The 26,490-nt window shown below is 37.3% G+C and overlaps 3 protein-coding genes across 11 annotated transcripts in view; 2 read left to right on the top strand and 1 right to left on the bottom strand.

Annotated features, from left to right (window-relative positions):
* The window catches only part of LOC137940552 (protein PHYLLO, chloroplastic), a 63,906-nt gene extending 51,125 nt beyond the window's left edge, over nucleotides 1-12,781 (top strand). For 2 of the 4 annotated variants that reach the window (XM_068785675.1, XM_068785674.1), the window contains exons 22-28: nucleotides 814-981; nucleotides 1,304-1,447; nucleotides 1,531-1,986; nucleotides 8,890-9,189; nucleotides 9,421-9,584; nucleotides 11,200-11,307; nucleotides 12,302-12,781. In XM_068785675.1, coding sequence (XP_068641776.1) covers nucleotides 814-981; nucleotides 1,304-1,447; nucleotides 1,531-1,986; nucleotides 8,890-9,189; nucleotides 9,421-9,584; nucleotides 11,200-11,307; nucleotides 12,302-12,548 — 1,587 coding nt within the window. In that variant the 3' untranslated portion in view covers nucleotides 12,549-12,781. Of the gene's footprint in view, nucleotides 1-813; nucleotides 982-1,303; nucleotides 1,448-1,530; nucleotides 1,987-8,889; nucleotides 9,190-9,420; nucleotides 9,585-11,176; nucleotides 11,308-12,301 lie in introns of all 4 variants that reach the window. The other 2 variants (XR_011110335.1, XM_068785676.1) reach the window with 2 other exon arrangements.
* Nucleotides 12,782-12,924: 143 nt separating this feature from the next.
* On the bottom strand, nucleotides 12,925-14,953 carry LOC137941233 (E3 ubiquitin-protein ligase CIP8). Of its 2 annotated transcripts, none has more exons than XM_068786553.1 (2): nucleotides 14,657-14,953; nucleotides 12,925-14,536 (listed from the first exon to the last, which is right to left on the bottom strand). In XM_068786553.1, the coding sequence occupies exons 1-2, from the start codon at nucleotides 14,930-14,932 to the stop codon at nucleotides 13,595-13,597; spliced, it is 1,218 nt and encodes a 405-aa protein (XP_068642654.1). In that variant the 5' UTR covers nucleotides 14,933-14,953; the 3' UTR covers nucleotides 12,925-13,594. The 2 variants fall into 2 exon arrangements, with proteins under 2 accessions (XP_068642654.1, XP_068642655.1); XM_068786554.1 differs by having other exon boundaries at nucleotides 12,925-14,552; nucleotides 14,657-14,725.
* A 718-nt stretch (nucleotides 14,954-15,671) lies between these two features.
* LOC137941455 (ABC transporter I family member 10-like) lies at nucleotides 15,672-19,971 on the top strand. Of its 5 annotated transcripts, XM_068786882.1 has the most exons (8): nucleotides 15,943-16,209; nucleotides 16,287-16,325; nucleotides 16,992-17,132; nucleotides 17,238-17,439; nucleotides 17,520-17,606; nucleotides 18,635-18,760; nucleotides 18,851-18,973; nucleotides 19,207-19,971. In XM_068786882.1, exons 3-8 carry the CDS (start codon nucleotides 17,062-17,064, stop codon nucleotides 19,423-19,425), a joined length of 828 nt encoding a protein of 275 aa, XP_068642983.1. In that variant the 5' UTR covers nucleotides 15,943-16,209; nucleotides 16,287-16,325; nucleotides 16,992-17,061; the 3' UTR covers nucleotides 19,426-19,971. The 5 variants fall into 5 exon arrangements, with proteins under 5 accessions (XP_068642980.1, XP_068642984.1, XP_068642983.1 ...); XM_068786879.1 differs by lacking the exons at nucleotides 15,943-16,209; nucleotides 16,287-16,325 and adding an exon at nucleotides 15,672-15,918; XM_068786883.1 differs by lacking the exons at nucleotides 15,943-16,209; nucleotides 16,287-16,325 and adding an exon at nucleotides 15,672-15,926.
* Nucleotides 19,972-26,490: the final 6,519 nt, after the last annotated feature.

Genomic DNA, 26,490 nt, shown 5'->3' with positions numbered 1-26,490 from the left:
CTTCTTTACTGTTGCTTCCGCCTACAACCGCTTGATGGGTTATGATGCCTTTCTGCCCCACCACCCAACTATTGTTGTTTGGTCTCTTCAAGCCCTGCCTCGCACCAGATTCTTTGTTTGGTGCACTTGTTGGAATAAGATCCTCACTTCCGATGTCTTGCTTCGGTGCAGGACTCATGTTTCCGACCTATTTTGCCCCTTTTGCCATAACTCACTGGAAAGCGCCACTCATGTGCTCCTCCATTGCAGCTTTGCCCAGTCGGTCTGGGCTAGCCTCTTTCACAAAATTGGGATCCACTACTGTGTCTCTCGCGATCTCCCTTCGATGATCTAGTTGCTTGTCAGCTCTCGGCTCCCCAAGCTCGGTAAATTGCTTATCTCCTACTGTGCGGGTCATATCCCTTGGGCTCTCTGGAAGGAAAGGAATAAAAATAAATCCATCAGTATATTTTCTAACACTTTCACAATTAATTTGAAGAAATATTATTGATATATAGTGGTTGTAACTTTAGGGTATTTCCATACACGGTCTCTTATATGTGATAATTTCTTGATGTGAATGTACAATTAGAATCATAAAGGTAGTTATGTTCAATCTGTTAAGATTCAATTACCCTTTATTTTAATTTTTTTAATATATTGAGGACAAAAAATGACAAATAAGGTTAAGGGTGCCAATTCTTCTATGGATTCCTTAAACTAGAGTTTCTAAAACGGTTTTCCATCACCACAAAGAATGTCTAGTAACTATGTTTACAAGTTTCAGAGGCATTTCAGAAATAGATGAGCCATCAACTACTGCTTGTATTTCAGGTTGGACGCAGAGGAAATCCCGATGATGATGTTTCTGTTGTTAAAGAAATTAGAGAGAAAGTCAGTTACCACATCAAACTTCGTGTTGATGCAAATAAAAAATGGACATATGCAGAAGCTGTGCAATTTGGATCTCAAGTAAAATGTTACGACCTGCAATATATTGAGGTATTTTAATGTACTTTTATTTTTAGAAACGGCTTTGACTATCATACAATTTTCATGTTTCATTTCAGGAGTACTGACTTTGAAATTTAGCATAATGTCTTGCATTTATGGCAATAGCATTTTATGACCTTAACTGTCTGTTGGGATGGGCACGGCTCTGAGTTTACTAGAAGTTGATTCCTGGTGCTTAGGATAGAAACAAATGATCTATATGGTGTCTTTTCACCTTTGGTTCACATTCTGCAGTTTCTGCTAGCATAGACTAATCAGATTTGAGATTTTTCTTTGATGTTAAAATCATCCCAGTGCATGTATCTTTCAGGAACCCTTGCAGTTTGAAGATGATATTATCAGGTTCTGTGAGGAAACTGGTGTACCTGCAGCATTGGATGAAACTATTGATAATATAAGAGAAGACCCTCTTGATAAACTGGCAGAGTTTACGCATCCAGGAATAGTTGCAATTGTGAGTTAAAAGAAACTGTATCTGTATCATCAGCTTTAACTGACTTGCCTTCATATTGATGTTTTGCATATGCTTCGATTTAGGTAATCAAACCAAGTATCATTGGAGGTTTTGAAAATGCAGCATTAATGGCCAGATGGGCACAGCAACATGGCAAAATGGCTGTGATTAGTGGGACATTCGAAAGTAGTCTTAGTTTAGCTACCTATGTACAGTTTGCTCACTATCTTGAACAGCAAAATGCAGATTTGTGCAAAATGAAGAAAGAAAAGATCTCAACTGTAGCTCATGGACTTGGAACTTACCGATGGCTTAAGGAGGATGTGATTACTCCTCTCAAGATTTGTTTGCATCCACACAGTGAGACGGTAGAAGCCTCAGTACATGAAGCAGCTTGCCTTCTCCAAAGCGTTCAGATTAATAGTGAAGTAATACAGAGAAGTTACCATGACAAAGATGTTCAGATATACCAAGTAAAAGTTGACTGTGTGGATGTCACTTGTGTGCTTGAAGTTTGGGACACTGGAGCAGATGTTCAGGTAAGCCTTATTGCACTCTTCTTGTGGGGTATTCTTTGAATTGTTAGCTATTAGGAGGTAGTGCATCTGACCTTCATTGGGTTAATTTTGTACAAAACTACCAGCCTTACTGTGAAAAAAGTAGATCTGCCAATTCTGTTGCTGATGTTCGTGCTAAGTGGGGAGCTTCCCTCCAATCCCTTGTTATAAAGGATTTGCTCCCTTGAGTTTTTGTTGCCTTTGTTTTGTTGTTAATAAAATCACCCTTTCTAAAAAAAGAAAAAAGTAGCATTATTTTATGTATAAAAGCTATGAGCGTAACTATAATTTTCTCTCTTTATATCCTTTTTTGCCTCTAGGGTAGGATAGTAATTATATTTTTGAGACTATAGAAGTAATGAAATCAGACTAGCTGTGCATGGAACCCTAGTTGAGTGGGTTCAGCCACATACACGAAATTCTTTTCTCTGTTCTTCTTCTTCGTCCTTTGCACTACTTCTTCCTTCTCTGTCTTTTCTATCTTCTTCTTTCTCTTATGTTACCTTATCTACCCAAACTTAATAACTATCCAAGTTATATTTCATTGACCTGAACTTGTGGAAGCATGGAGAATTTCATTTCAGATATATACTCATTCTAGACTCTACAACTCATACTTGTGGATTCTCGTGGAGAGATTCAGATAATATAAGTAGCAGATCCTTGTTCTAATGAAGAGAGCTGATATCACATAAAAAGAAGGTGAACCGAGAAGGAAAAATTTCACAGGTCTGAGGCAGAAGACTACGGCCGAGTTGCTAGTTATCTGGGATTGAAGAATTTAAGTTAGTCTTTCTCTTGCTGGGTGTTTTGTCCAGTATATTTATGAGTTGTAGAGTCCTTACTGAAGTAGGTATTTACTTGGAGTTTATGATGCATGCACATTCGTGTTTTATGTGGAGAGTCGCTGCTCTAGTAATCTTCTTGGTTACTCATGCACTCACGTTGCTGTTGAATAATTTGGATGCCACATTGAGTTGTTAACGTATGTTGAGATTATTTGAAATAGTTATGCCTTGTATGTGTGTATGAGAGGTTTGTTACTGGAATTTGAGTCCCTTTGATAGTTTTCTTTTCATGTCTAATACAAGGAGTGTAAGATTGGCTGAAGGAGATGTTATAAATCCTATGGTTGGTTTAGAGAATTCATTAGACAAGGATGAGAGTTACAACTGTTAAACTCCAAGGGGAGAACTATATTTTGTGGGCCCCAGCAACAGAGATCTACATTGGAGCTCAGAAGAAAGAAAAATATATTTATGAAGAACCACCTTCTAATATTACCTCAGATTGGAAGGCTGGAAATTTGCAAGTTATGTCTAGGCTTTTGAGTAGCAAGGAGGCACACACAAGCAACTGAGTTATATTTTGTGAAACTGCCTATGATATATGGACTGCTCTCAAGAAATGATTCTCTCAAGAAAAAGTTCTCTAGGATATACTAGCTGTATACAAAATTTTACACTATAAAAAGAGATGACAAACCACCACTTCTACAATTTGTGGGTGAACTAGAGGCAATTTGGCAACAGATTTCAAAGTTTTATCCTCTTGAAACTGGTAGAACTGCCTTGAAAGACAAAAAGAAGAGATTAAATCACACAGTTGTTACATGCAATTGGTCCAAACTACAAAGCTTTACAAGCCCAAATATTGGCACAAATAAACAAGCCTACCTTTGAAGATGCTGTGGCCAATCTTACAAGAGCAAGACCAGCAGTTTCAATTGTTGGCAATAAGGGGGAGAATTATTAGCAATATGGCTCATTTGGAAGAGGAAGTGGTTGGAGAGGTCTTGGAAGATACCCAAGAGGAAGTACAAGAAGAGGTTAATCAGATCATGTGCTATGTATAAATTGTAGAAAAACCAATCATTTCTCACAAAAGTGTTGGGGAAAATATGCTAAACCAATTTGGACTAACCAACTTGCATAAGGAGGAAATACATCTATAGAAGAGCAGGTATAGAAGATTTTTACAGGAGTCTCACAGCAAGAAGTCTCACAAAGCCAGAATTAGTATGATGGGTCTTACAGGAGTCTCACAAGAGTAAGTCTCACAAAAGAGTTTCAGTTAAAGGTGTTTTAGTTATTTTAGTTACATTAGTCTTCTACTTATGTTCAATTGTTGTAGGACTTATATTTTAGTGTTTGACTTTGGGGGTCAATGGGACAATGGTAGTTTAATTGTAATTAGAATCTACTTGCTTCCTCTATTATAAATAGAAGTTCATTGTACTCAAATTACAATAAATCAATGAAGTTTCTCTTTTCCAAAAATTCAACATGGTATAAGAGTTGGTTATGTGAGTTGACCCGGTCAACCGATAGAGATAATGTGATCCTTTTCTGGTTTATCATCTCTAGAGTTTAGTTTCGTGTTTTGCCTTTTTTCTTTCTATCATGTCCTTGTACCAATTGTTTCCTTGGTCTTCGTACCTCCATACTAAACTTTTCATATTGTAAATTATATATTGACGGAAAGATCTTTGAGTCTACTTTCCAGAGCAAAACGAATTTTATCAATCGGAGTTTTTTACAAAGAAAAATCGATATTTGAAGCAGAAAAGGTTAGACTACAAGAGAGGTTCGAGTAGCAGCAGAAAAATTTAACTTTCGAAGTGTTTTATGCCATCAAGAACGAGACTTTATATGAAGAATTATGTGTTAAAAGAAAGATTTGTAAGTGCATTTTCTTATCTATCAAATCAATTCTCAATCTGGGTATTTAGAGGGAGATATCAATATCAGAAGAGTCAATGGTCATGCCAAAGAAGGAAGAATACTCAGTTCGGCCAAATTACAGAGTCCGACATCTATCAGATTCTTTTTCTCAAAAGAAGTATATTTTGTGAAGAAATATTACACTTTAATGAAAACTATTGAAATCTAGTTTCAGAAGGAGTAAATTTCATGTCAACCTGATCTTCATGTAAGGTTGCAGTCAGTAAGGGTCAAGCTACAAAACGAAGCAAATAAAGAGGTCATATGTAGGGGGACCTTATTATGTATGTTTTTATATGACTTTTTATTGTCTTCTGACATTATAAACATGTTATTGTGTTTTTCTAAGTTTTAAGAATTTTATTAATTTTTACTATTTTTTTATTTTTTACTTGTTTGCCTGGTTGTTAACCAGGTAAATAAAAGGAATTGGAATGCCTTAAAAATGATCGAATGGAACAGATATAGAAATACCGGAATGGTAATCAAAACGGTATACGAATTAAGCCTAACTTTGTTTCATCCGTGTACCATTTACACCTCTATGTATGTCATAGCAACAATGAGGGGATAGTGATTACATTCATGGAAAGTCCTCAGAGGGTTCATATGGATGCAATACTTAGAATCCTTCGCTACTTAAAGGGAGGACCAATTAAGGGACTGCTATACAAATGCAATGGTAATACAAAAGTTCTAGGCTATTTTGATTTAGATTATGCTAGCTCTAAGATAGGAAGTCTACATCTGGTTTTTGCACCTTTGTAAGGATGCAACCTGGTCACTTAGAAAAGTAAAAAACAAAATGTGTTGTCTAAATCTATGTGCTGAGCCCAAATATAGACATGTGCCTATATTGCATGTGAACTCATTTTATGTACCGTATCTTGAGTGAATTCGGTTTCCAGGTGGCTTTGTCCGTGGTGATGAATTGTGATAATTAGGTATCTATTTTATTGATAACAATTCAGTATTCTATGAACTTATTAAACATATTGAAGTAGATTGCCACTTTATCAAAGACCAAGTTGTTATTGAAAAAATAGCTACTCATGTGAGGACTAAAGACCAAGTTGTTAGAAAAGTTGCATTATTTTATGTGTTGAAGAGAAGATATGGAAGACTCTTACATGAATCTCACAATAAGAAGTCTCATAGAGCCAAAATGAATAGGGTGAAGTTTTACAGAAGTCTCACAGAGGAGTCTCAGTTTAAAGGTGGTTTAGTTATGTTAGTCTTCTATTTATGTTGAGTTATTTAATTATGCTAGGACTCTGTTATGGTCCTGGGGTTAAGTACCTATGCCTTCCGCTCCTAACAGACCGGTCTTTTGGGTAGTATTGGCTAGGTACTTAACATTTGGTATCAGAGCAGGCACTACGTCCTGCGTTCGAGTCCCCGCGTGTGCAGGGCGACCGCACTCCCCTGGCGTTTGGTCGTAAGGGATTATGGGATCCTGATCCGGCTCTCGTTGTTGTGTTATTGGTGCCATGGTCGTTGGCTCGGGCGGGCAGGGTGTACTGTTATGGTCATGGGGTTAAGTACCTATGCCTTCCACTCCTAACAGACCGGTCTTTTGGGTAGTATTGACTGGGTGCTTAACAGACTCATCTCCAAGTATTAGAGTTTGGGTATAATTGGGACAAGGGTAGTTTAATTGTAATTGGACTCTACTACTTTCCTCTATTATAAATAGGGGTTCATGTACTCAAACTACATCAAGTCAATGAAGTTTTCTCTTTTCCATAATAGTTTTTCTGATCTATTATCTCTAGCAGTTTAGGTTCGTATTTATCTTTTTTTTCTCTTTTCAGTCCCTGTACCCGTTGTTTGCTTTGCGTTTTCACCTCTATACTGAGCTTTTAATATTGCATATTATATATTGACAGAAAGATATTCGAGTCTACTTTCCCACGAAAAACGAATTTTGGCAATCAGAGTTTCTACAAAGAGAAATCAATATTTGAAGCAGCAAAAGTCAGATTGCAAGAGAGGTTCGAGCAACAGCAAAAAACTTCAACTTTCGAGGCAGCTTATGCAATCAAGAATGAGACTTTACACAGAGAACTATATATCCAAAGAAATATCTATGTCTATTTTCTTACTTATTCAACCAATTCTCAATCTGAATTTTCTAGATGGAGATGTTGATCTTAGGAGAGTCAATGGTCAATGGCCAAAGAAGAAAGAGACTTAGTTTGGCCAGATTATAGATTCCGAAATCTATCAACTTATTTTTCTCAAAAGAAGTATATTTTATGAACAGAAATTATACCTGGATGAAAGGTATTGAAGTCTAGTTTTAGAAGGAGAAAATTTCATATCAATCTAATCTATATTTTAAGGAGATATTCGCATTGGAGTCGGCAAGGGTTTTGATACAGAAAAAGAGAATCAAAAGATCATAAAAGATTCAGGAACGAAAGTTTTTATGTCAAATTTGTTATCAAATTAAAGATATTTGAGTCTAGTTTTTTTATCAACAAACTGTTTGTGATTCTAAGTTATATTTTTGGAGATATTGATATCAGAAGTATGGAAGCTTCCCTTATTCAGGGATGGACTCACAACAGATTATTTCATGTGTCCTTATTAAGGACTTTCATTATTTGGTACGTGTTATTTGGGCATGGGCCCATATCCGTTGTTGCTATTGTGTCTCTTTGACTGAGACATTATTATAGAAAGACCCCTCGGTTGTTGACTATTGTCATCATTGGTTATTCTGATGAAGATTTGAATAAAGAACATTGTGGCTCCATCATCTTATCTTCCTTTGATTCCCATTATCATGTTATTGTTATTTGGCAGACTTACTCTTACCATTCTTTATTTGACTCTCACTTACCCTTTGGCCAAACCCTTTTGAAGCATTGCTTTGGTTGGCCCCTTTTATTTATATGGGTAAATTTATTGAGATTTTTTATTGGTACCTATGGGTCTTTTATCGTCGTCTTGTGAATGACAGGCATTACCGACTTTAGTGATTATTATCACTATATTTGTTTGAAATCCTTTGAATTTGGTTTCGACTTATGTTTTATTAGCCATTTCTACCTTTGAGAGTCGGTGTTCAGACACTAATAGAGGAGCTTATTACTACATCTCTATTATTTGGTTTAAGCTGGGATCACTGCCATTACCTCCTAGCTTGAGGGGGAGTGTTGAAGAGAAGATATGGAAGGCTCTTACATGACTCTCACAGTAAGAGGTCTCACAGAGCCAGAATTAATATGGTGGAGTTTTACAAGAATCTCACAAAAGGAGGTCTCATTGAAGAGTCTCAGTTTAAAGGTGTTTTAGTTATGTTGAGTTATTTAATTATGTTAGGACTTATCTTCGAGTGTTAAGAGTTAGGGTGTAATTGGGACAAGGGTAGTTTAATTGTAATTGGACTCTACTACTTTCCTCTATTATAAATAGGGGTTCATGTACTTAGATTGCATCAAGTCAATGAAGTTTTCTCTTTTCCATAAATTCAACAATATGTATAAGCAATTAGCATAATTTTAATTTTTTCTCTCTATATCCTTTTGTAGCCTCAGGGGCTGTATAGTAACTTTGTATTTTGAAGACTATAAAAGTAATGAAATCATGCAAGCTGAGTATGGAACCCTAGTTGAGTGGGTTCAGCCACATACACAAAATTCTTCTTTTCTTTCTTCTTCTTCTTTGTCCTTTGTACTACTTTCTTCTCCTTCTCTCTGTTATCTTACTTCTTATCTACCCGAGCTTAATAGTTGTCCAAGATATATTTCATTAACCTGAATTTCACTTGTGCCATCTCGGAAAGTTCATTTAGCTACAGAATTTGCCAATAGTGCCTTCTTGTGGGTGTAATCAAGTTGCCTATTCTTTGCATGTGTGCTTGGCTCAGTTCTCTGCCTTCTCTTTGTTTACCCCCATCCATCATCCAACCCTTCTCCGTCCCCCTCCCATCAAATAGATCTCATTTTGTGTGATTGGTGATCTGTTCTTTTCTTCCGTGCATTTTTTCTGGTTTTTTCTGTAGGACCCTTTTGTTTTTCCACTCAAAATTGAGGTTTCTTAGTGCTGAGAAAAGTTGAGTTTACTGGAAGGTCTATTTCGTGCTTTTTTTGTTTAAATTTTGTGTTCCAGTTTCTGAGATCCTTTTTCTTTTCTGCTATTCGGTTTTTTGCAGGAGAAGTTAATTGTTTTTCTGCATGGCTTTCTTGGGACTGGAGAAGATTGGATTCCTATAATGAAGGGCCTTTCTGCCAGTGCACGGTGCATCTCTGTCAATCTTCCAGGCCATGGAAGGTCAAAACTTAAGGAACTTGTTGGCAATGAAAATGAAAGAGAGCTAAGCCTGACAATAGAACTTATGGCAGATATTTTGAATAAAGTTGTCAATGACATGACTCCAAAAAGTATTATCCTGGTTGGATATTCAATGGGAGCAAGGCTTGCCCTTTATATGGCCCTCCGTTGCAGTGACAAGGTAGCTTTGTGACTTCATGCTTGCTGGGGGATGTATTCCGTAGTTTGCACCTTTGAATAATTCTGGGATAGTTGATATGTTCACGTCCCTTATTATGTTAGCAGGGACAATTTTATCATTTTATAATAACAAGAGCTCCACCTAATCGAATGACTTGATTCAATATTGAGGATGAATGCAGAACTAGATTTACTCTTCTGCATCTAGGTACTTACTACATTTTTTATGTAGACAAAGATTGCTGGAGCTGTTATAATCTCAGGAAGTCCAGGTCTAAGAGATGAGGTGGCACAAAGAATTCGAGCTTCTCAAGATGATGCCAAGGCTACCTACCTCAGAAAACGTGGTTTGGAGTGCTTTTTGGAGATGTGGTATGCTGGAGATATGTGGAACAGGTAATCTGTCTGTTGCTCATAAAAAAGCTAAGAAACAAATATTTATAGAACATGTATTTTTATTTAAAATATAAAAAGTTAAAATTATAACCCACTATTAAGGAGCACAAGCTGGAAGGTTACAGACTTGAAAATAATGGGTCGTTAATAACCATGAACTGTCACCATCACCGTAGTTCACTGAAACTAAATATTATGAGATTTAATACTTTTAGTTTTTGTCACTGTCAAAAAGTATTCTCTCAGTTCATGGATCAGTGTCTAGGTTTCCAGCCTGTGCTTCACGATATATTTTCAGTATACCAGTGTGAAATGTTGACTTTGACCAATGTCCCATTAACACTTATGTAAGGCAGAGTTTTACAACTATGGCCTTATGCATATACCTGAAAAGAAAGCATATGTTTTTTCTTGAGTGGGAATCGTCCCAAATTAAAAAAAATTAAGAAATATTATTGGGTCATAATGTTGAGTAGTAGTTTTCATAAGTGGCTACTTATAATATTGAATAATTGGTCTTTTTTTAAAAAAAAATTCAGGACCTTTTATCCCCTGTTTGTTTGGTCCCATTTTCTGAGATTGACTAATGGTTTTGCTGACTCCTTGGCTAAAGAGGGGATACCCTCCAATCATTCATGGTAAGGTGTCCCCTCTCTTAGCTTTTGCCTTGTTTGTTTCTATGCCTTCAGACCTTAATTAATGCACTTCTTTTCAACAACAAAAAAAAAAAAAAGTGACTAATCATTTTGGGATAGAATTGGGCTCCATCCCATAAGTAACATCAGAGCAAGATGTCTGGTTGGGCCCAGGCTCAGTTTGTGCTCTGTCATGAGTTTGTGTCACATCTTAGGCATGTTATGTGTAAGCCTGGGTGTAAGGGAAAATATTGAATAAGAATAGCCCCACGTTGATAAGAGATAAGAAGTGTGTAGAGAAAACATGAAATTGAAGTAATAGAAGAGAAGGGAAGGAAGAATAGAGAGAGAAAGAAGGGAATGAAGAAGAGCAAATTCGGAGGCTGCACATGTTAGGGGGAGAACTCAACCCTTAACTCCATTTTATATCACTTAAGTAGAACCTGAGGGCAACAAGTCAATAATGCCCCTCATTACATGAGTTCATCCACTTTAAAGCTATAGAAAGTTTAGAAAACAAGACATACTAGTAGATGAACTTCCTAACATACTATATGGCTACTATGAGTAGATTTTACATCAGTAAAATAACAAAAATACCCTTGAAACACATTTTCTAAGTGTTAGTGGGTTTTAATGTTGAGCAGTAGACCTCCTAAGTGGCTAGTCATTTTAGGATAGAACTGAGCTCAATCCCAATAGTTTTTTACCAAAATGTCCTAATTTATTCCTAATACATCTTGACACTCCCTCTCAAGTAGTTGCATAAAATAAGCATAGCTAATTACAGGACATATCAAATAACTTTAATGGTAATGCTTAGAGTATACATCTCCTAGCTAATCTCTAAGTGGAAAGAAAAAGGAAATTACTGGTATGCTCTAACTTGAAAACATAAATGGTTTTGAGATTAACAATTTATAAAAACAGTGACAAGTTGTAGCTTCATTTCTTTAGTTACAGCATCTTATGTATGACAGCTTGCGAAGACACCCAAATTTTGAACAAATAATCAACAGCCGGAGACAGCATGAGGATCTGAATGGACTTGCAAAGTCTCTGTCCTGCCTAAGCCTTGGGAGACAGGCGTAAGTTTTTCTCCCTATATGCTCTTTTAGGAGATTCAGATTCTTGTTAGTCTAAATAACATATTGAAGAAAGAAAATGGACCTAATGTTTCTGTATTGCTTTTCAAGGATTGAAAGCTGTTTTATTTTTATTTATTTTTTATCATTCCTTGATGTTCATTTTTCAAATTTCCATATGTTACATTTCAAAGTGGCAATGCCATTCTAACTAGAAATTGTACCTTTTTGATATTTGCATGAGTGATTTGCTCTTATGGGATTGGATATTGTTTGTCTCATCTTTTCACCTTGTTTTCCACCCTCTGTTTTTCTCTTTTTCACTTGCTTTACCCTCTATCTAAGCAACAGAATTATAATTGGTATACAAGTGAGCCAACAATTTACATATTCTGCAGAGTTGGTTGCAGCTTGTATACAGCTAAAGTTGTTTGCTGCTTGTTTACAGCTTTTTCTTACCCCATCCTAGCCTTGAAGTATCTGCGACTCAGTTCATCAGCTTCAGTGGAAATTGAGTCTGCCATTTTTCTATTTAGACAAATGTTTTGAGGCTAACCCATTCATTATTAGACATTTGGTTGTTATTCATGCCATTTTCTATATTTTGTATGCATGAAGCCTCTCATAAATAAGGTAGAAACTGGTTTTGTCAATTTTCACATAATGAGGCAAAAACTCATAAGTAAATCTATGAGGGTTACTTTTTCTGGTTAGATATAGTAATCACAATTCTCATTACATTCTTGAGGATCAACACAATTCTCATTATAGTCTTGAGAATCAATGTTTCCTTATGTTCAGACACTCAAATTTCAGAAAGGGCCAAATGAATCATGGATTGCCCTTGGATTTGCCATTGTACAAGATAGCTAAGTTTCTTTATATTCAGACACTCAAATATCGGAAATGGCCAAATGATGAATCATGGATTGCCCTCGGATTTGCCATTGTGTGAGATAGCTTGTAAACTCATTTAATTACTCTCCATGTTTTATAGGTCATTGTGGGAAGACCTGAAGCAGTGTAAAAAGCATCTTCTTTTCGTTGTGGGAGAAGAGGACAGGAAATTCAGGAAAATAGCTCAGCAGATGTGCAATACGATCAATTCTAACCCAGAGCCTGGCATTGGACATGATGCAAGAGTTACAATTATACCAGACTGTGGTCATGCGGTCCATTTGGAGAATCCTCTCCCTGTAATACGTTCAATAAGGAAGTTCGTGACCACTTTACATCAAAGCTGATTGTTTTGCTGAAGCCAACAATCCAGGATTCTGTCCTCCATGTGGAATATATTTGGACGCACGGTAAACTATGTATGTATGAGTTTGCTCTTAAAGAGTAGCCTGAGGAGGTGATGCTTAGGTTATTTGGAAAGTGATCAAGTGATCAGATTTTACTGTGGCTTCTAGTAGAATTGAGATTGTATTGATTCCTACATCAATAGGAAAAAAAAGGCATTTCATCTTTTCTGCAGGAAAAGAAACAAAATTAACATAATAAAATTTCATAATCTTCTTCTATTTTTTATCCACACGAGCAGGACAAACTTGCTTTTACAACCAAATAGAAAAGAACGAAAATAGTTTTACACAATCCATATGCGTTTCTACCATCCCTGCTGTTTCCAATACAGATAAATTTCTGTAAGAGTCTGCAACATTACACCTCAATCACAGAAACTTGTCGAAAATTAGTAAAAGACAGCTCCAAGCCTCCAACAACGATTTTTTAAAATAAGATTCCACAATGATATCTAACCTTTGCTGAAAACCACAACTATCCATTACACAAGGAATACAAATGAGATCCACTAATGGTCATAATAAAGAATTCATATCCAAAACAACAATTCAACCATCCAAGATCAAATCACCCAGCTGACAAGCAATCTATTTGGGAAAAAATACAGGAAAAGCTGAAGGTGTACTGTTCCCCTGTGAACCTTTATTATTCCGATTTCTGATAGAGATTGGATAATGCTTTATTCATGAAAGTAAAAAATACCAAAAAACAAAAAATATAGCAGGATAAACAAAACTCCTTGCTTTGATATTTTCTTGGAACTAGCTAACTCGCTAAAGTTCCAGCCAACAACAAGTCTAAACCGGTTTATTCACTCTTCTCTCTTCCACATTCAAATTGTTCTAATACCTTTACACAATTTTCTAAAATGATCTGGCTTCATGGAAACAAAAAACATCAGTAACCGATGACTTCTTATCAAAGTGTGACTACCCCCAAAATCAGAATGACCCGACAGAAAAAAACACTACCTATACATTGAAGCTCATAAAGCTGCCTGATGCTCCGGAAGAACCTCCAGTTCATACCTGAATTGAGAATCTCGGGTTGGCTGACGCGCTCCTCTCTGTATTTTCCAGTTCTCGTAATCTGGATCATCAGTGGGCAATTCGAAGCGGCAGACGGGGCATGAGTTTGTAATCTTCAACCATGGTATAATACATTCCCCGTGGTAATGATGGGAGCAGGGTAGCTTCTTAGCTTGCTCCTCTCGAGAAATTTCATCTTTACAAACAGCACAAAGAGTATTATTGTTTCTCACATCCTCTTCAGTTAGAAGAACTGAAGGGAGATTATCTATGACAGATTTGGCGGTTGGAGGACTACCCTTGGTTGAATTTTCATGTTCTGCAAATTGCCCAAATAAAACTTCGTATTCTGTTGTATTAATAAAGTCATACCCGTGATCAGGCAAAAAAATTTCTGGCCCCTCTTCCGCTGTGGGGGTTCGATCCAAGTTATTTACGGCCAGAAGGACTTCCCAGTCGAGGGTCGCTTCCACCGTGGTGTGGGTCGTACTCTCATCAGAATGTAATCCTGACGAAACAGATCTTTCATCATCTGGATCAATAACCATACTAAAGACTTCCCGCTCGTCAACCCTTTCATCCACTTCTTCCCACTCAAAGTCCTCGTTTGGGTCGCGTCGGTCCTCAAGCTGGAGACAATCCCAACAAAGGGGAAGTCCGAGATCTTCCGCGCCGCCGGATGACTCGTCTCCCTCTCTATCCGAAAGCAAACCAATCCCCGCGATCGGCTCCTCTTCCTCGTCGGAATCAGATTCAAACCCGACAATCCGTAGGCCGTTTCCCGAAGACTCCCCAGATTGAGTAACCGATTTCCGTACAAAGAAATCATCTCCGCCATTATCCGAACCCAGATTCAACTCGAACCCTAGGTCCAACGAATTCGAATAATCACTTCCATCCTGTGCACCCGAAACCCTAAGACTCGAACCATTAATCGTATGAAACTCCATGTTCGCATCCGGAATTGGACAGATTAAGTGGTTCTGAGACCGGTCAAACAAATCAAGAGCGAGACTTACCTGATCTTCGCCTTCCTCTTCCCCATTGTAATAAACCGATTGTGAACACGAGCCGAGAACCTGGGGCTCTCGAACATCTACATCGTATTCAATGTCCTCGTCCTCGCTCTCGTCCCTCCCGAAGAAGTCTCCATAGCGAGCGGGCGAGAAACCTGACGGAGGAAAGTCCTCAAACTCGCCCTCCGCGTAGAAGTTGTGCGACCAGTAGGGTGCGGTTACCAGGGTATCGATGTCCTCATCGTCGGATTCTTGCGGATAAAAGAGGAGCTCCGCCATGAACGGAAATCAGAATTGTGGGATTCTGTGATTTCCTCCAGACTCCAGAGCGTTTGAGTTTATAAATTCATGGTCCTCTTAAAAAGACGAAACTGCCCCTTTCAGACGAACTAGCGATGCGATAACCCCGCCGTCCTCATTGGGGAACCCTTACATCGTATCTATGTGCAAAACCAGCGAATCTCTTCAACTGTGAATATTAAACAATTATTATTTTTTATATATTTTTTTATATTTTTTATTTAATAGAATCTTCGACTCTATGATCCTATGTTAATTAAACTCTAAAATTTTATCCACAATATGCCATGTGAAGATTTTCAATGAGTATCAATGGGAAAATTTGGGACCAGAAGAGGTTTCCTTCATAATTCTGGTTGACAGGGTTCTGCAATTGCTGAACGTAAATTGATTTTGAAGAGGTATCAGCGGCCAAAAACTACTTCATATTGGATTTTGAAGAAGTCTGACAAAACACGTATCCGGACCAGAGGCTCATTACATTCGCTGAGCCAAGAGGTCTTGTCAGAGATTGAAATCCCAGTTTTGGGATGAGGTTTACTTTCACCAGTGGGCAAGCAATGGGTAGAAAAGAACCGCCGTCTGATTCTTTTCATCCACGTTCATCTGTCTGCAAACTACTTGGGGTTTTACCGCTTTGAATTCTTAAAAGAAAGCGAAGATGTTAGATAGACGGAAAACAGATAAACAGAACAAATGACTTTATGATCATAAAGCCAGAAAAAATAAAGCAGAGGGGACCCAGAATCAGTTGAGAGTGGTTTGAAAATTGAAACTGCACAAAAGACTTGGCCTGCACGGAAACAAAGCATTCAATCCACACGCATTACTGTACATTGATAGCATTCTTTACAGCGTGGTTCGGGTGTATGCCACATAAGGGCAACCCAACCAGAAGCAAGGCGTTGGGCACCCGGTCGAAAGCTGCCGACAAGTACTATTATCTCTCCGTTCGTTTCTTCAAGGTGACCAAGTATCATATCTTCAACTCATTTCTTTATCTTCTTTGTGCTAAAAATGACAAAAATAAATTCTTAGGAGAGAAAGAGAGAGAGACCTACTATCTGCGTGGTTTTTTTTATTCCGTAAGGTAGACAGACCTTATCTTCTTACGAGAACGGGATAGAGTAAGGGCAACCCAACCCACCAGGCGTTGATGGTGTTCTGAAGATGTTCGAAAAAATGCGTAGTCAGAAGTTAGATGGAACATGATACATCTGTACTGGATGGCATTATCAGAAGACATTTCTGGTTTTGTAAGATGCCAATTTGTCTACCGCTTCGTTATGGAAGTTAAAAATTACTGATACTTATATTATTTCTTTACATCTAGGAGAAGAAGGAATGCAGACTCAAGTTTTGCCCTCCTTAGGTGGGTCGCCAAACATTTTTTGTAGAGAATCTTTAAAAAACAAAAAATTCATGTGCTGATTTCTGCAAATTCTGCTGAAGGGCATCAATCACCAAAATCTTGCTCTCTTTGGGGCCTTCCTCATTAATTCATTGACGGTTATATTTAAAAAAAAAAAATTGTTTCTCCTTTTTTCTTTTTGATTTATAAGGTGGTTCCCTTCTTTTGCCTCTTTTGGCTTCTTTGAAAAAAAAGAAGAAGAAGAAGAAGAAGAAACTGTATGTCAGTAGTTGCTTATTGATGATGGCTTGATAACTTGTTTTCTTCCATTTTTTCAGGTAACATGAAATAAGATTGAAATGAATCATGTTGTAATACCATTAGCAGTGATAAGATATCACCATTTAACAGAGACCTGTATTAGTGAAGAAATCTTGAATGACAACCCTGCATTTGCATTGAGATTGTAGGATGACAATTGTACAGGCCAAGATAAAAAAATTTGTTTCCTTCTCTTGTGGAAGGACTTCTTTGTTACTTCTCTTCACATGGTTGCTCTCCATAAGTATTAGTTTCATCAGATCAGCTATGTTTAGCTTAATAATGCAGGTTGTACTATTCTGCATTGACCGCTAGAGAGTCCTGCTATATATCATCTGATCCTGATACCATTTTTACAATGAATAGGAGCAACCGTTTGCTTGTTTAGCAAGAAGGAAAAGGAGTCACTATTGAGACGTTGTAGATCTACGGTCAAATGATAAAAGCTTATTTTGTGGGTACCTGTTGTTATCCTGCTAGCTGTTTTGGTGACACTCCCGGGTCAAGGTAAACTCCATAAGCAAACTCCCATTATAACTAGTGAAACTGTCTATCCTTAATCATCATTCTTATGGTAGATTTAATGGACATTAAAAAATGCTTCAATTTTAGAGTAGTATGTGCTGGCGGCAATCGCAATCTAAATTATGCAATACAAGGGCAAAATTTGAGTTATGCTATTACAACGAAGAAGCTCATCGGAGCCCAAAAGGTTGTTGTCCCTATCTTGAGAGATTGTTCCCTTCATGTCCCTGTTGGACAGCTCTGGATGCTCCTCGGCCCAAATGGTTGTGGAAAATCCACTCTCCTCAAGGTAAAAAATCTCTTTCTACTTTGCAATCTGACACAATAGTCACTGTTGATATTGTTTATGGTTGGACTCCTGGAGTACAGATCCTGGCTGGCCTCCTTAAGCCAACCAATGGGAATATGACTGTGAGAAAGCCTAGGAGCTTCGTCTTCCAAAATCCAGATCACCAGGTTAGATTACATCGGTTGTCATCATCATCTTCTTTGTACTTGAAGAGATGTTTAGTATTCCTCTTTTCTTCTTGTAATGATATGCTGATATGCCATCTGAATAATTGTTTTTGAATAAGTCAAGAACAAAAAGGCCATATGCTGATATGCCGTCCCAATAATTTCTATTGAATAGGTCACGAACAAAAAGGCCAATTGGGTCAATTTAATTAGGAATGAACATTTAATTGGTTAAATTTGTCTTTATAATTTTTGTCTTTAAAAGATTCGGGAAAAAATAAATAATATATAAAAACTAACTATGGTGTTGAAATTTATTGTCATGTAAAAATTCCATCAATTTCCTCTCTGACACTAGTGAATACTTATTCAGCGCTGGTACCTAAATTTTCAGGCAGCCCAACAAGCATACTTGCTCTTTTTTACCCCTTGTTTGCTGATTGATATCAAGAAGTTATTTGCAAGAACATCAGTAATGTCTTTTCTAAGTGGTCCATAAGTTCTATAACCAGCACTCTGCTGTGTAGTCTGCTCTTTCATCTGACATGGTTCCATGAAGAACTCAAAGCACAGCACAGGTTTCCTTTTTTCTCCAATATTATCTTTTCTCCAAAGAAGAAAAGATGGAAAATACTTGGGAAGCTGTTGTTGTTGGGAACTGTTGCTCCAATTTCATAATCTGATACTGAACATGACGGCTGAAATTAGATATGATGTATAAAGATGCCGCTATTTTTGTTCGACTTGTGTTGGGCTGGTGCATGTTTGTTTCCTCACTGATGATTGAGAGATTCTGATACTTTACCCTTAATTCTTGTATAGGTTTTTTGACCCTGCTTTGTTTGTTGAAATACGTAATTTGTTTCTGTGGTCCTAACTAGCATGTGCCAAGGTCTCTCCACTACGGTGGCCTTCTTGGTTATCTGATGTGTGGACAACTTTGTGCTTCGTAACACAAACAATTATAAAATCTTAAGCAGAGAGTGAGGCACCCTTACTGTTGATTTCATTTAGTTTATTTCCTGTAGGTAGTAATGCCTACAGTTGAAGCAGATGTTGCATTTGGTCTTGGTAAGCTCAATCTGACTTCAGACGAAGCGAGGGCTAGAGTGGAAAAGGCTCTGGAGACTGTACGCATGTCAGAGTATTTGCAAGTAAGCTATACTTGTTTGGCATATGGGTGCAATATATCTTCTTCTCTAAAAACAAATTCTTGTGTGATTTCCTTTGGGTCTGCTTCTCAGAGGCCAGTTCAAACCCTTAGTGGTGGTCAGAAGCAGAGGGTTGCGATCGCTGGTGCATTAGCCGAGTCATGTAAAGTACTACTGCTAGATGAACTCACAACCTTTCTGGATGAAACCGATCAGGTACTTTCTTCCATTTAATCAATTTTTCAAGATTAAAATTGTGAAAAAAAAAATTCATATTTGTTTCTTTCCCCTCCAGTTTTATGCATTATATTGATGTAATCTAAGTTAAATGATTGTAGACATTAGGTCCAGGTGCCACTGTCCTGCTTCTTACCTGAAGACTTCGCTAAAGATTTCTCTTAGGCTTTCCCGTTTTTGTATTCTCACTTTGAAACTTCAATGCTTACCAGATTGGAGTAATAGAGGCTATAAGAAACTGCTTGGGTGGTGCTGATCAGGTTTCAGTATTGTGGGTGACACACCGGTTAGAAGAATTGAAGTATGCAGATGGAGCTATTTATATGGAAGATGGAAAAGTGATTATGCATGGTGATGTTTCTAGTGTAGCTCATTATATAAGCAGGAAACAAGCTGATTATTTGGCCTCACAAATTCATGGAGATTACTAGTTAGATCATACAATCCTCAGGCTGTTTTGTGCAATCATGTTCGTTCCCTTAACATTTCCTGTCAGGCTTCTACACATTTAACTGTCATATAAATACAACTGGAGTTCAGTGCTCAAGAGCTGCTAGTTTTGCAAAGATTTTCAATTGGAGACCATTATGGAACTAAGTTATTATTACTCCTACTCGAAGGAAACCCGGCCATCCTGATAACAAGAGCGGACGAGTGAAGATTTTAGAGTGGCCCGAGTGCTAAGGTTGTTTAAGACATGCTGTCTTTGGTTGTTTGACTCAAGAATCAGATTTTCTTTTATTGTTGAATGTTAATTGTGGACACCACACTCATGCCTAAACAGGATTTGAACAAAGTCTTCAAAGTGGAAACCCCTATGTGAGCATAGAGCCAAAGGACCAGCGGACAGGTGATTGAAAGTCATTCTTGAATTTCTATTTCTTTTTAAAGCTTAGTGGTATGGGAATACCATTTAACTGAAGTAAAACCAAAAGGTAGAAGGTAATGTAGCAGTTCCACATCTTCCTGGGAGGAAAAGCAACTGGAAGATTATCAAAGAGTAATGGAAGCCAAATCATATCTAAATTGACTAAATTTTCAATTTTTGCCTCTGTTTCTCAGCTTATAAATACAGCAATTTTATTCAGAGCCAATTATCATTTGATCAAATCTCCAACTCTTGTCATTTCACTTCAAGTCTAATGACTTTTTGTTTCAATACATTTTTGGAAGACGTCCCTGCTCCTTGGTAATTACATGGATTCTTAAGACCAAGAAAGGTGAGCTGAATTCTTTTCATTGCCACATTGGCTTTCTTACCTTCCTCCTGCTTTGATTGGAGAAAACCCTACCGACTTCAGAGATGGGTCCAAGTAGGGTGGGCATCAGAGAAAAGAAACTTCTTCTCTTTCTCTTTCTTTTCTGTTTTTCTCTCTCTTTCTTTTATTTTCTCTCCACTTTCTGTGTTCCAAACACACCCTCAACTGTTCTTCTTCATGTGATTTCGTAGGAACCCTTCAACTGAAGATCAGAGCGTCGAGTTTGTAATTTGTATAGTCCCACTATTTTACTCCGTTAATTACCATATTCTATTCCAAATGACGATAGTGTGGGATTGAATATAAATTTCTCTCCTGCTCTTCAATCTCTCCTTTCTTCGATATCTCCTTTGCCATCTTTCCAGAAAAGAGGCTATTTGATGACAGTGGGTTGTCATTGCCTCCTCATCGTCTACATCCGAACACAACGGTATCGTTCAGCCGAAATCAGTTTCTGGGTCATACACTTCAATTTTGTATGAAAAATGATTACTCCAGTCGATAACCAAGACTGACCACTCAATCTATTTAAACCGTGATCGACAAATTAATTCTTTCCTTTCCTCGTCCTCAGCACAGCTTTGCGAGTCTTTGTTGCCAAAAGAGACAATTATTACAATAAAATGCTTTCATTTCTTTTATGAAGAGAATAACAAGAAAAAGATGAAAAAACAAGCAACTTTGGCTTCAATCTTTCGTCTTCTTATCGGCTTGTTTATCTCTACGTCGTTTTCTTCTCCTGGTAGGCTACTTTGTTACCTTCCTGGAACCTTCAGAACCGTTCTACTTTTTTTCTTTTTGGTGATATTAAATTCCTTGAGCCTTCGATTGCGTAGATTGGGGTTATTTTCTATTTCACATGACTGACTGTGATTGGACATCAATTTTCTCCCCAGCTTTACTACTGTTTCCGTGAAATGTCATTTGCCATATTCTCCACATCCGTGCTTCATGGCTTCATCATCGTCGTTATCCAAACATATTACTACTCTATTTAAACTCTGGTACACGATTTAAACTTTTTCCTTCGATGCGATGGATTCTGCAAATCGTATCAGAGTTTTTGTCGGTAAATACGTTTGCTTCACATCTCTGCTGCCCGAATATGTCTCAGCTTCACCACCACCTCGTCGATTCAGGCTTAGAGACATCGAAAGACAGTATATTCCAACACCAGCAGCTGCTGCTGCTGCTGCAAACGATCTTAAAACCACTTTTGGCCTCTCATTCGGCGCTGCTATAGCCATTTTCACCCTCTTAAATTCCACGGCCACTAAGGCTTCCCCCCACAGTCTCTATCTCCTCGTCGTCGCCGTAATGGTGGCGTTTTCTGCTTCCCTGATCGGCATCTCTATTCCCACGATTGCACGAGTCATGGAATCAGTTGCAGTGGTATGCATAGCCGTCACCTTCTACATGTTCGTGAGTTTGTTGCTTCCACAGGAAACGAGATGGGTGATCCTGCTTATTGCTGTTGTCGTCCTGCTCCTATATCTTCTCCTATATCTAGGACCCTCCATTAGAAATGTTTACCATCGAATAGGTCCTAACTTAGAGGAGGCGCACCCCGACATGATCAAGTATCTGTGAAAATGTTTAATTAGCAGCTCTGTTGCTGGTAATATGTACATGGCAAATAAGTTCTAGTGTTACAACGATAGGACAATTACCCACGAAAAGCCAACAGAGAGTGTCGATTACTACGTAAAAATTGTTGCAGAGAGAAAAGTAGAGAATACTGATTCGTGATTATACGAAGGTGAGATTCTAATGGTCTCATACTGATGTGTAACTTTTCGTATTTTTGTGTATTACATGTGTTCATTTCTATTAATCTTCTTGTCCAACTTATATGATAAAAGCAAAGGACAAGTTACCATATTTCTTCTTCTTTCTGCTTCTGCTTCTCCTTCTTTCTGCTTCTGCTTCTGCTTCTGTTCCTGCTTCTGCTTCTGCTTCTGCTGCTTAGAGTAATTGAAGTTGCACCGTCGGTAAACGCATCCAAGAAGCCTAGACGAATTATGGAATAACAAAGTTTCATTATCTGACAAACAGAGAAGTTTCATTAAGTTTATGTCATCATTCATAAACATAAAACAATATGCATAGAACAAAAAATGCTTGCGTCTCTAAAAGACAAATAAAAATAGGGTTTATATATGAGTTTAATAGAAGTTAAAACAGAAGAACCAAAGATAGAGCACACTTGGCAATCTATAAAGAATGGCCGGCGGTTGCCATTTGCCAATTTACCACAGTGAGCTTCCTTGCGTTCTTCCTGCTTTGATACGAGAGATTCTTACAAACGAACATAATGGGGACAAGATTCAAAGAGTCGGTTTGTTTTCGTCTCTCACAAGATTACTCTGCTACTTTCCTGCTACCTTCTCAAGCAATCAAAACTTTTCTTCTTCGTGTAATTTCTTTTTCAAGGATTCAGAGCGTCGACTTTCTCCACTGATTATTGTATTCTATTTCTAATGACAGCGTCGGATTGAATATAAATCTCTCTCCAACTCTTCTAAGTCCTTCCGTTCTCCGGAATCCTCCCTTGCTTACCGTCCTCCTCTCCACTGCGAACTGTTCCGGAAGGTAACAGTGCGTCGTCATGGCCTCATCATCGTTCAGACGTCTATCGAAGATAACTAAGTATTTTTAAAAGAAAACTAATCACGTACTCGACGGCCAAGTCGTGGATACTTTTATATGAAAAATGATTACGTCATTCAACCATCAAGTCTTACAATCGCCTCTATTTATAAAACTCCCATCCACGAATCGTTAATCCTTTTCCTTACCAGATCTTTCTCCGAGTCTTAGTCCATGGATTCGTTAAACGGTTCTAGAGACTATGTTCCCAAATACTTTCGCATCCCATCTCTCCATCCCGAAACTGCCTCCTCTTCACCCCCACCTCGTCTTTTCAGGCCTGCGGACGTAGAAAGGCAGAATAACGATATTTCAATACCAACTGCTGCACCCGTTAGCCAACTTAAAACCATCTTTGGCCTGGCTTTCGGGGCAGCCATAACCATTTTCACCTTCTTAAATTCCACAGCAACCGAGGTGTCTCCCCGATATCTCTATCTTTTGATCGTCGCAGTCATGGTGGCGTTTTCTGCTTCCCTGATCGGCATCTCGATTCCCAGGATTGCGCGAGTCATGGAATCAGTAGGAGTGGTATGCATGGTCTTCAGCTTCTTCATGTTCGTGAATTTGTTGCTTCCTAAGGGAACGAGGTGGGTAGCTCTGGTAGTCGGTGTTTTCGTCCTCGGAATCAGAGGCCCTCTGATAGAAATTTTTACGATGGCACCGGCCCTAAATTGGAGCAAGAGAGTTTCAATATGATCAAGTTTATCTTGTACTGCTACTCTTTACATGATAAATAAGTTCTTGTATTATACCATCCAACCATGGAGGGAAACCATATTTGAAAATATTATATATCTGGTTTTACGTCGATAACTATAGAAATAACAATGCAAAACATAGATACAAGCATCGTATGTTGTGATTGGTTGTCTAAGGCTCGAGATACTCCGATCCTGATGAGTACTTAAGCCAAGAACAAGTTAATTAGTTATTTGTTTGCTCTATGTTACACAAATACATTTCTGTTAATTAACTCGTAAGCGTAAAAGCAAACCTTGCATCATTTATGTGATTCGAATGCCTAAATCTCAAAGAAGTAAACCTGGTTTAGAAAAGTGTTTGAAGCAGGGTTACTCAAAGCCAACTCGGGTACATGAAAACATTGGATTGGATGGCCGAATTAGATTGGAACTCAGAGAGATCGGTAACCAAAAGTCGGGGAACTCAAGTGTGGCTCACTCTCAATAGAAAGGTTGGTTCTGACCGTTGTTGGCATGAGCTGTTCAGAGGAGGAATTCTTCCTTAAAATCAAGAGGAAGAAGTTCTCGGAAAATCAGATCTGAAATCCGATCTGATAAATCAGAGGAAATCCGGTTGTAATTCAATGTATAAATAAGAATGTTGTAAATGTATAAAAATCGGAAGAAAAAAAAACGAAAAATAAGCTTTCTCCAGTGAAAGCTTACAACCATCTGACCTGCCCCGACTCTAGTAAACAAACTATGGTTTCGAAATAGTCACCTTTGGATTTTACAAAAGAACTTCAGCATATACTACTGCTACTTGATTTCTGCGTAATCCCTTCACCTTGCCGCCCTACCCTGTAATTGTTATTCTACTCAAAATTGCGTTTAGACTTTGACTGAGTTTAGAACTTCTCCGATCAAGATTATATTTAGGGAATTTTACCAAAATACCGATTTAAAACAACTTATTTATAATAATAACGAAGACCACAAATTATTTACAAAACTACCGAACTTTGACCGGTCCACTATATACGTGGATAGTCAAAGGCAACACGTAAGCTTTGACTGCTTACGTGTCGCCCTGTCATCAAAGTAAAATTTCAGAGTTTGCCACGTCATCATTATTGACACGTCATCTGCCACGTAACTTATCATGTCATTTTTATTATTTTCTTTTTGCCATGTCATCAATGGCCACGTAAGCATGTGCCACGTCAACCTTCACATATGTTTTTAATTCTCTTCCACGATTTTCTCTTCGCCTCTCGTCTCGGCTGCTCTCCTCTCGTCGCTCGCCTTCTGCCGCCTCCCCTGCTGCCGCTCACCTCCCCTGTTGCCGCCGCTCGCCTGCGGCCGCTGCTCTGCCTCGGCTTCGACCTCGCCCCTGTTGCCGCCGCTCGCCTGCGCCCTCGACGCCCTCCGCTCAACCACTCTCTCTTCGTCTCAGCCTTATCTCTCGTTCTTTTTCTCCGTTCCCCTCTGTTCATCCTCTCGCCGCCGACGTTCTTTCTTTCTGTTCCCCTTTGTTCGTTCTCTCGTCGGCCCTTCTCTCGAAACCTTGGGGTGATTTTTTAGGGTTTTTGTTAATTGAATAGAATTATTGTATTTAATTATAATATTAATTTGAATTTAGGTGTTTAATTACTATATTGATTTTTATGTGATTTACTGTTTAATTTCTGATTTTATGTTAATAAAAATTTTGCCAAATTAAAATTATTGTAAAGTTTTGTAAGATTTTAATTAAATAATATATTTTTAATAATTTATTATTTTGTAAATAAGGTGATAAAAAGTATACAAATAAATTATATTTTTAAAATCTAAAACAACTTTTTTGTATATATTTTTAATTTATAAATATTTTAAATGGATAATATATGGGTAAGATTTAAGAGTAAATTTTTTTCTATTTATAAATATTTTAAATAGATAATATATGGGTAAGACTTAAAAATAAAAAAAATTATTTATAAATATTTTAAATCCATAGTAAATAGGTAAGAGTTAGATTATTTTTATTTATAAATATTTAAAATTTCTAAATATTATTTTATAAATAAGGTGATAAATATATACAAATAAATTATATTTTTAAACTCTAAAATAGTTTTTTTTATATTTTTTAAAAATTTTAAATATTTTAAATCGATAATATATGGGTAAGACTTAAGAGTAAGATTTTTTAAATTTATAAATATTTAAAATTTGTAAATATTATTATTTCGTAAATAAAGTGATAAAAATATACAAATAAATTGTATTTTTAAACTCTAAAATATTTTTTTTGTATTTTTTAATTTATAAATATTTTAAATCTAATTAATTTACTTACTTTATTTTATTTTTTAAAATATGAAGAAATAAAAAGTGTAACGATAATTTTTTTAATTAATAAATATTTTAATTGATATTAAATGGTGTTAAATAAGTAAGAGTTAATTTTTTAATTGTTTATTAAATTTTTTTAAATAATTTTTTATTTTAGATATAAGGTAATAAAAAGTGTATGTGATTTTTTAATTTTTTTAAAATTTATTCAAAATTTTATCATGTAATGACATGGCAAATGACGTGTCAATAATAATGACGTGGCAGTCTATGTGTTCATCTACAGCATCGCTCTGATGATGGAGCGACACGTAAGCAGTCAAAGCTTACGTGTCACCTTTGACTGTCCACATATACAGTGGACCGGTCAAAGTTCGGTAGTTTTGTAAATAATTTGTGGTCTTCGTTATTTTCATAAATAAGTTGTTTAAAACCTGTATTTTGGTAAAATTCCCTTATATTTACTATCGGCGCCGGCCATACGAAGAAAGCACAGGAAAATCATACCGTGATCACATCATCGCTGCCGAAGAGAGTATATTTAAGTTTCGAGTTTGTACTAATC

Source organism: Aristolochia californica, unplaced genomic scaffold, assembly GCF_029961685.1.
Source record: "Aristolochia californica isolate CCGP_79_NKW_82.1479 unplaced genomic scaffold, dmAriCali1.0.hap1 SCAF_9, whole genome shotgun sequence".
In the NCBI taxonomy this organism is placed as follows: Eukaryota; Viridiplantae; Streptophyta; class Magnoliopsida; order Piperales; family Aristolochiaceae; genus Aristolochia; species Aristolochia californica.
This window is presented reverse-complemented; position numbering and strand designations above follow the sequence as displayed.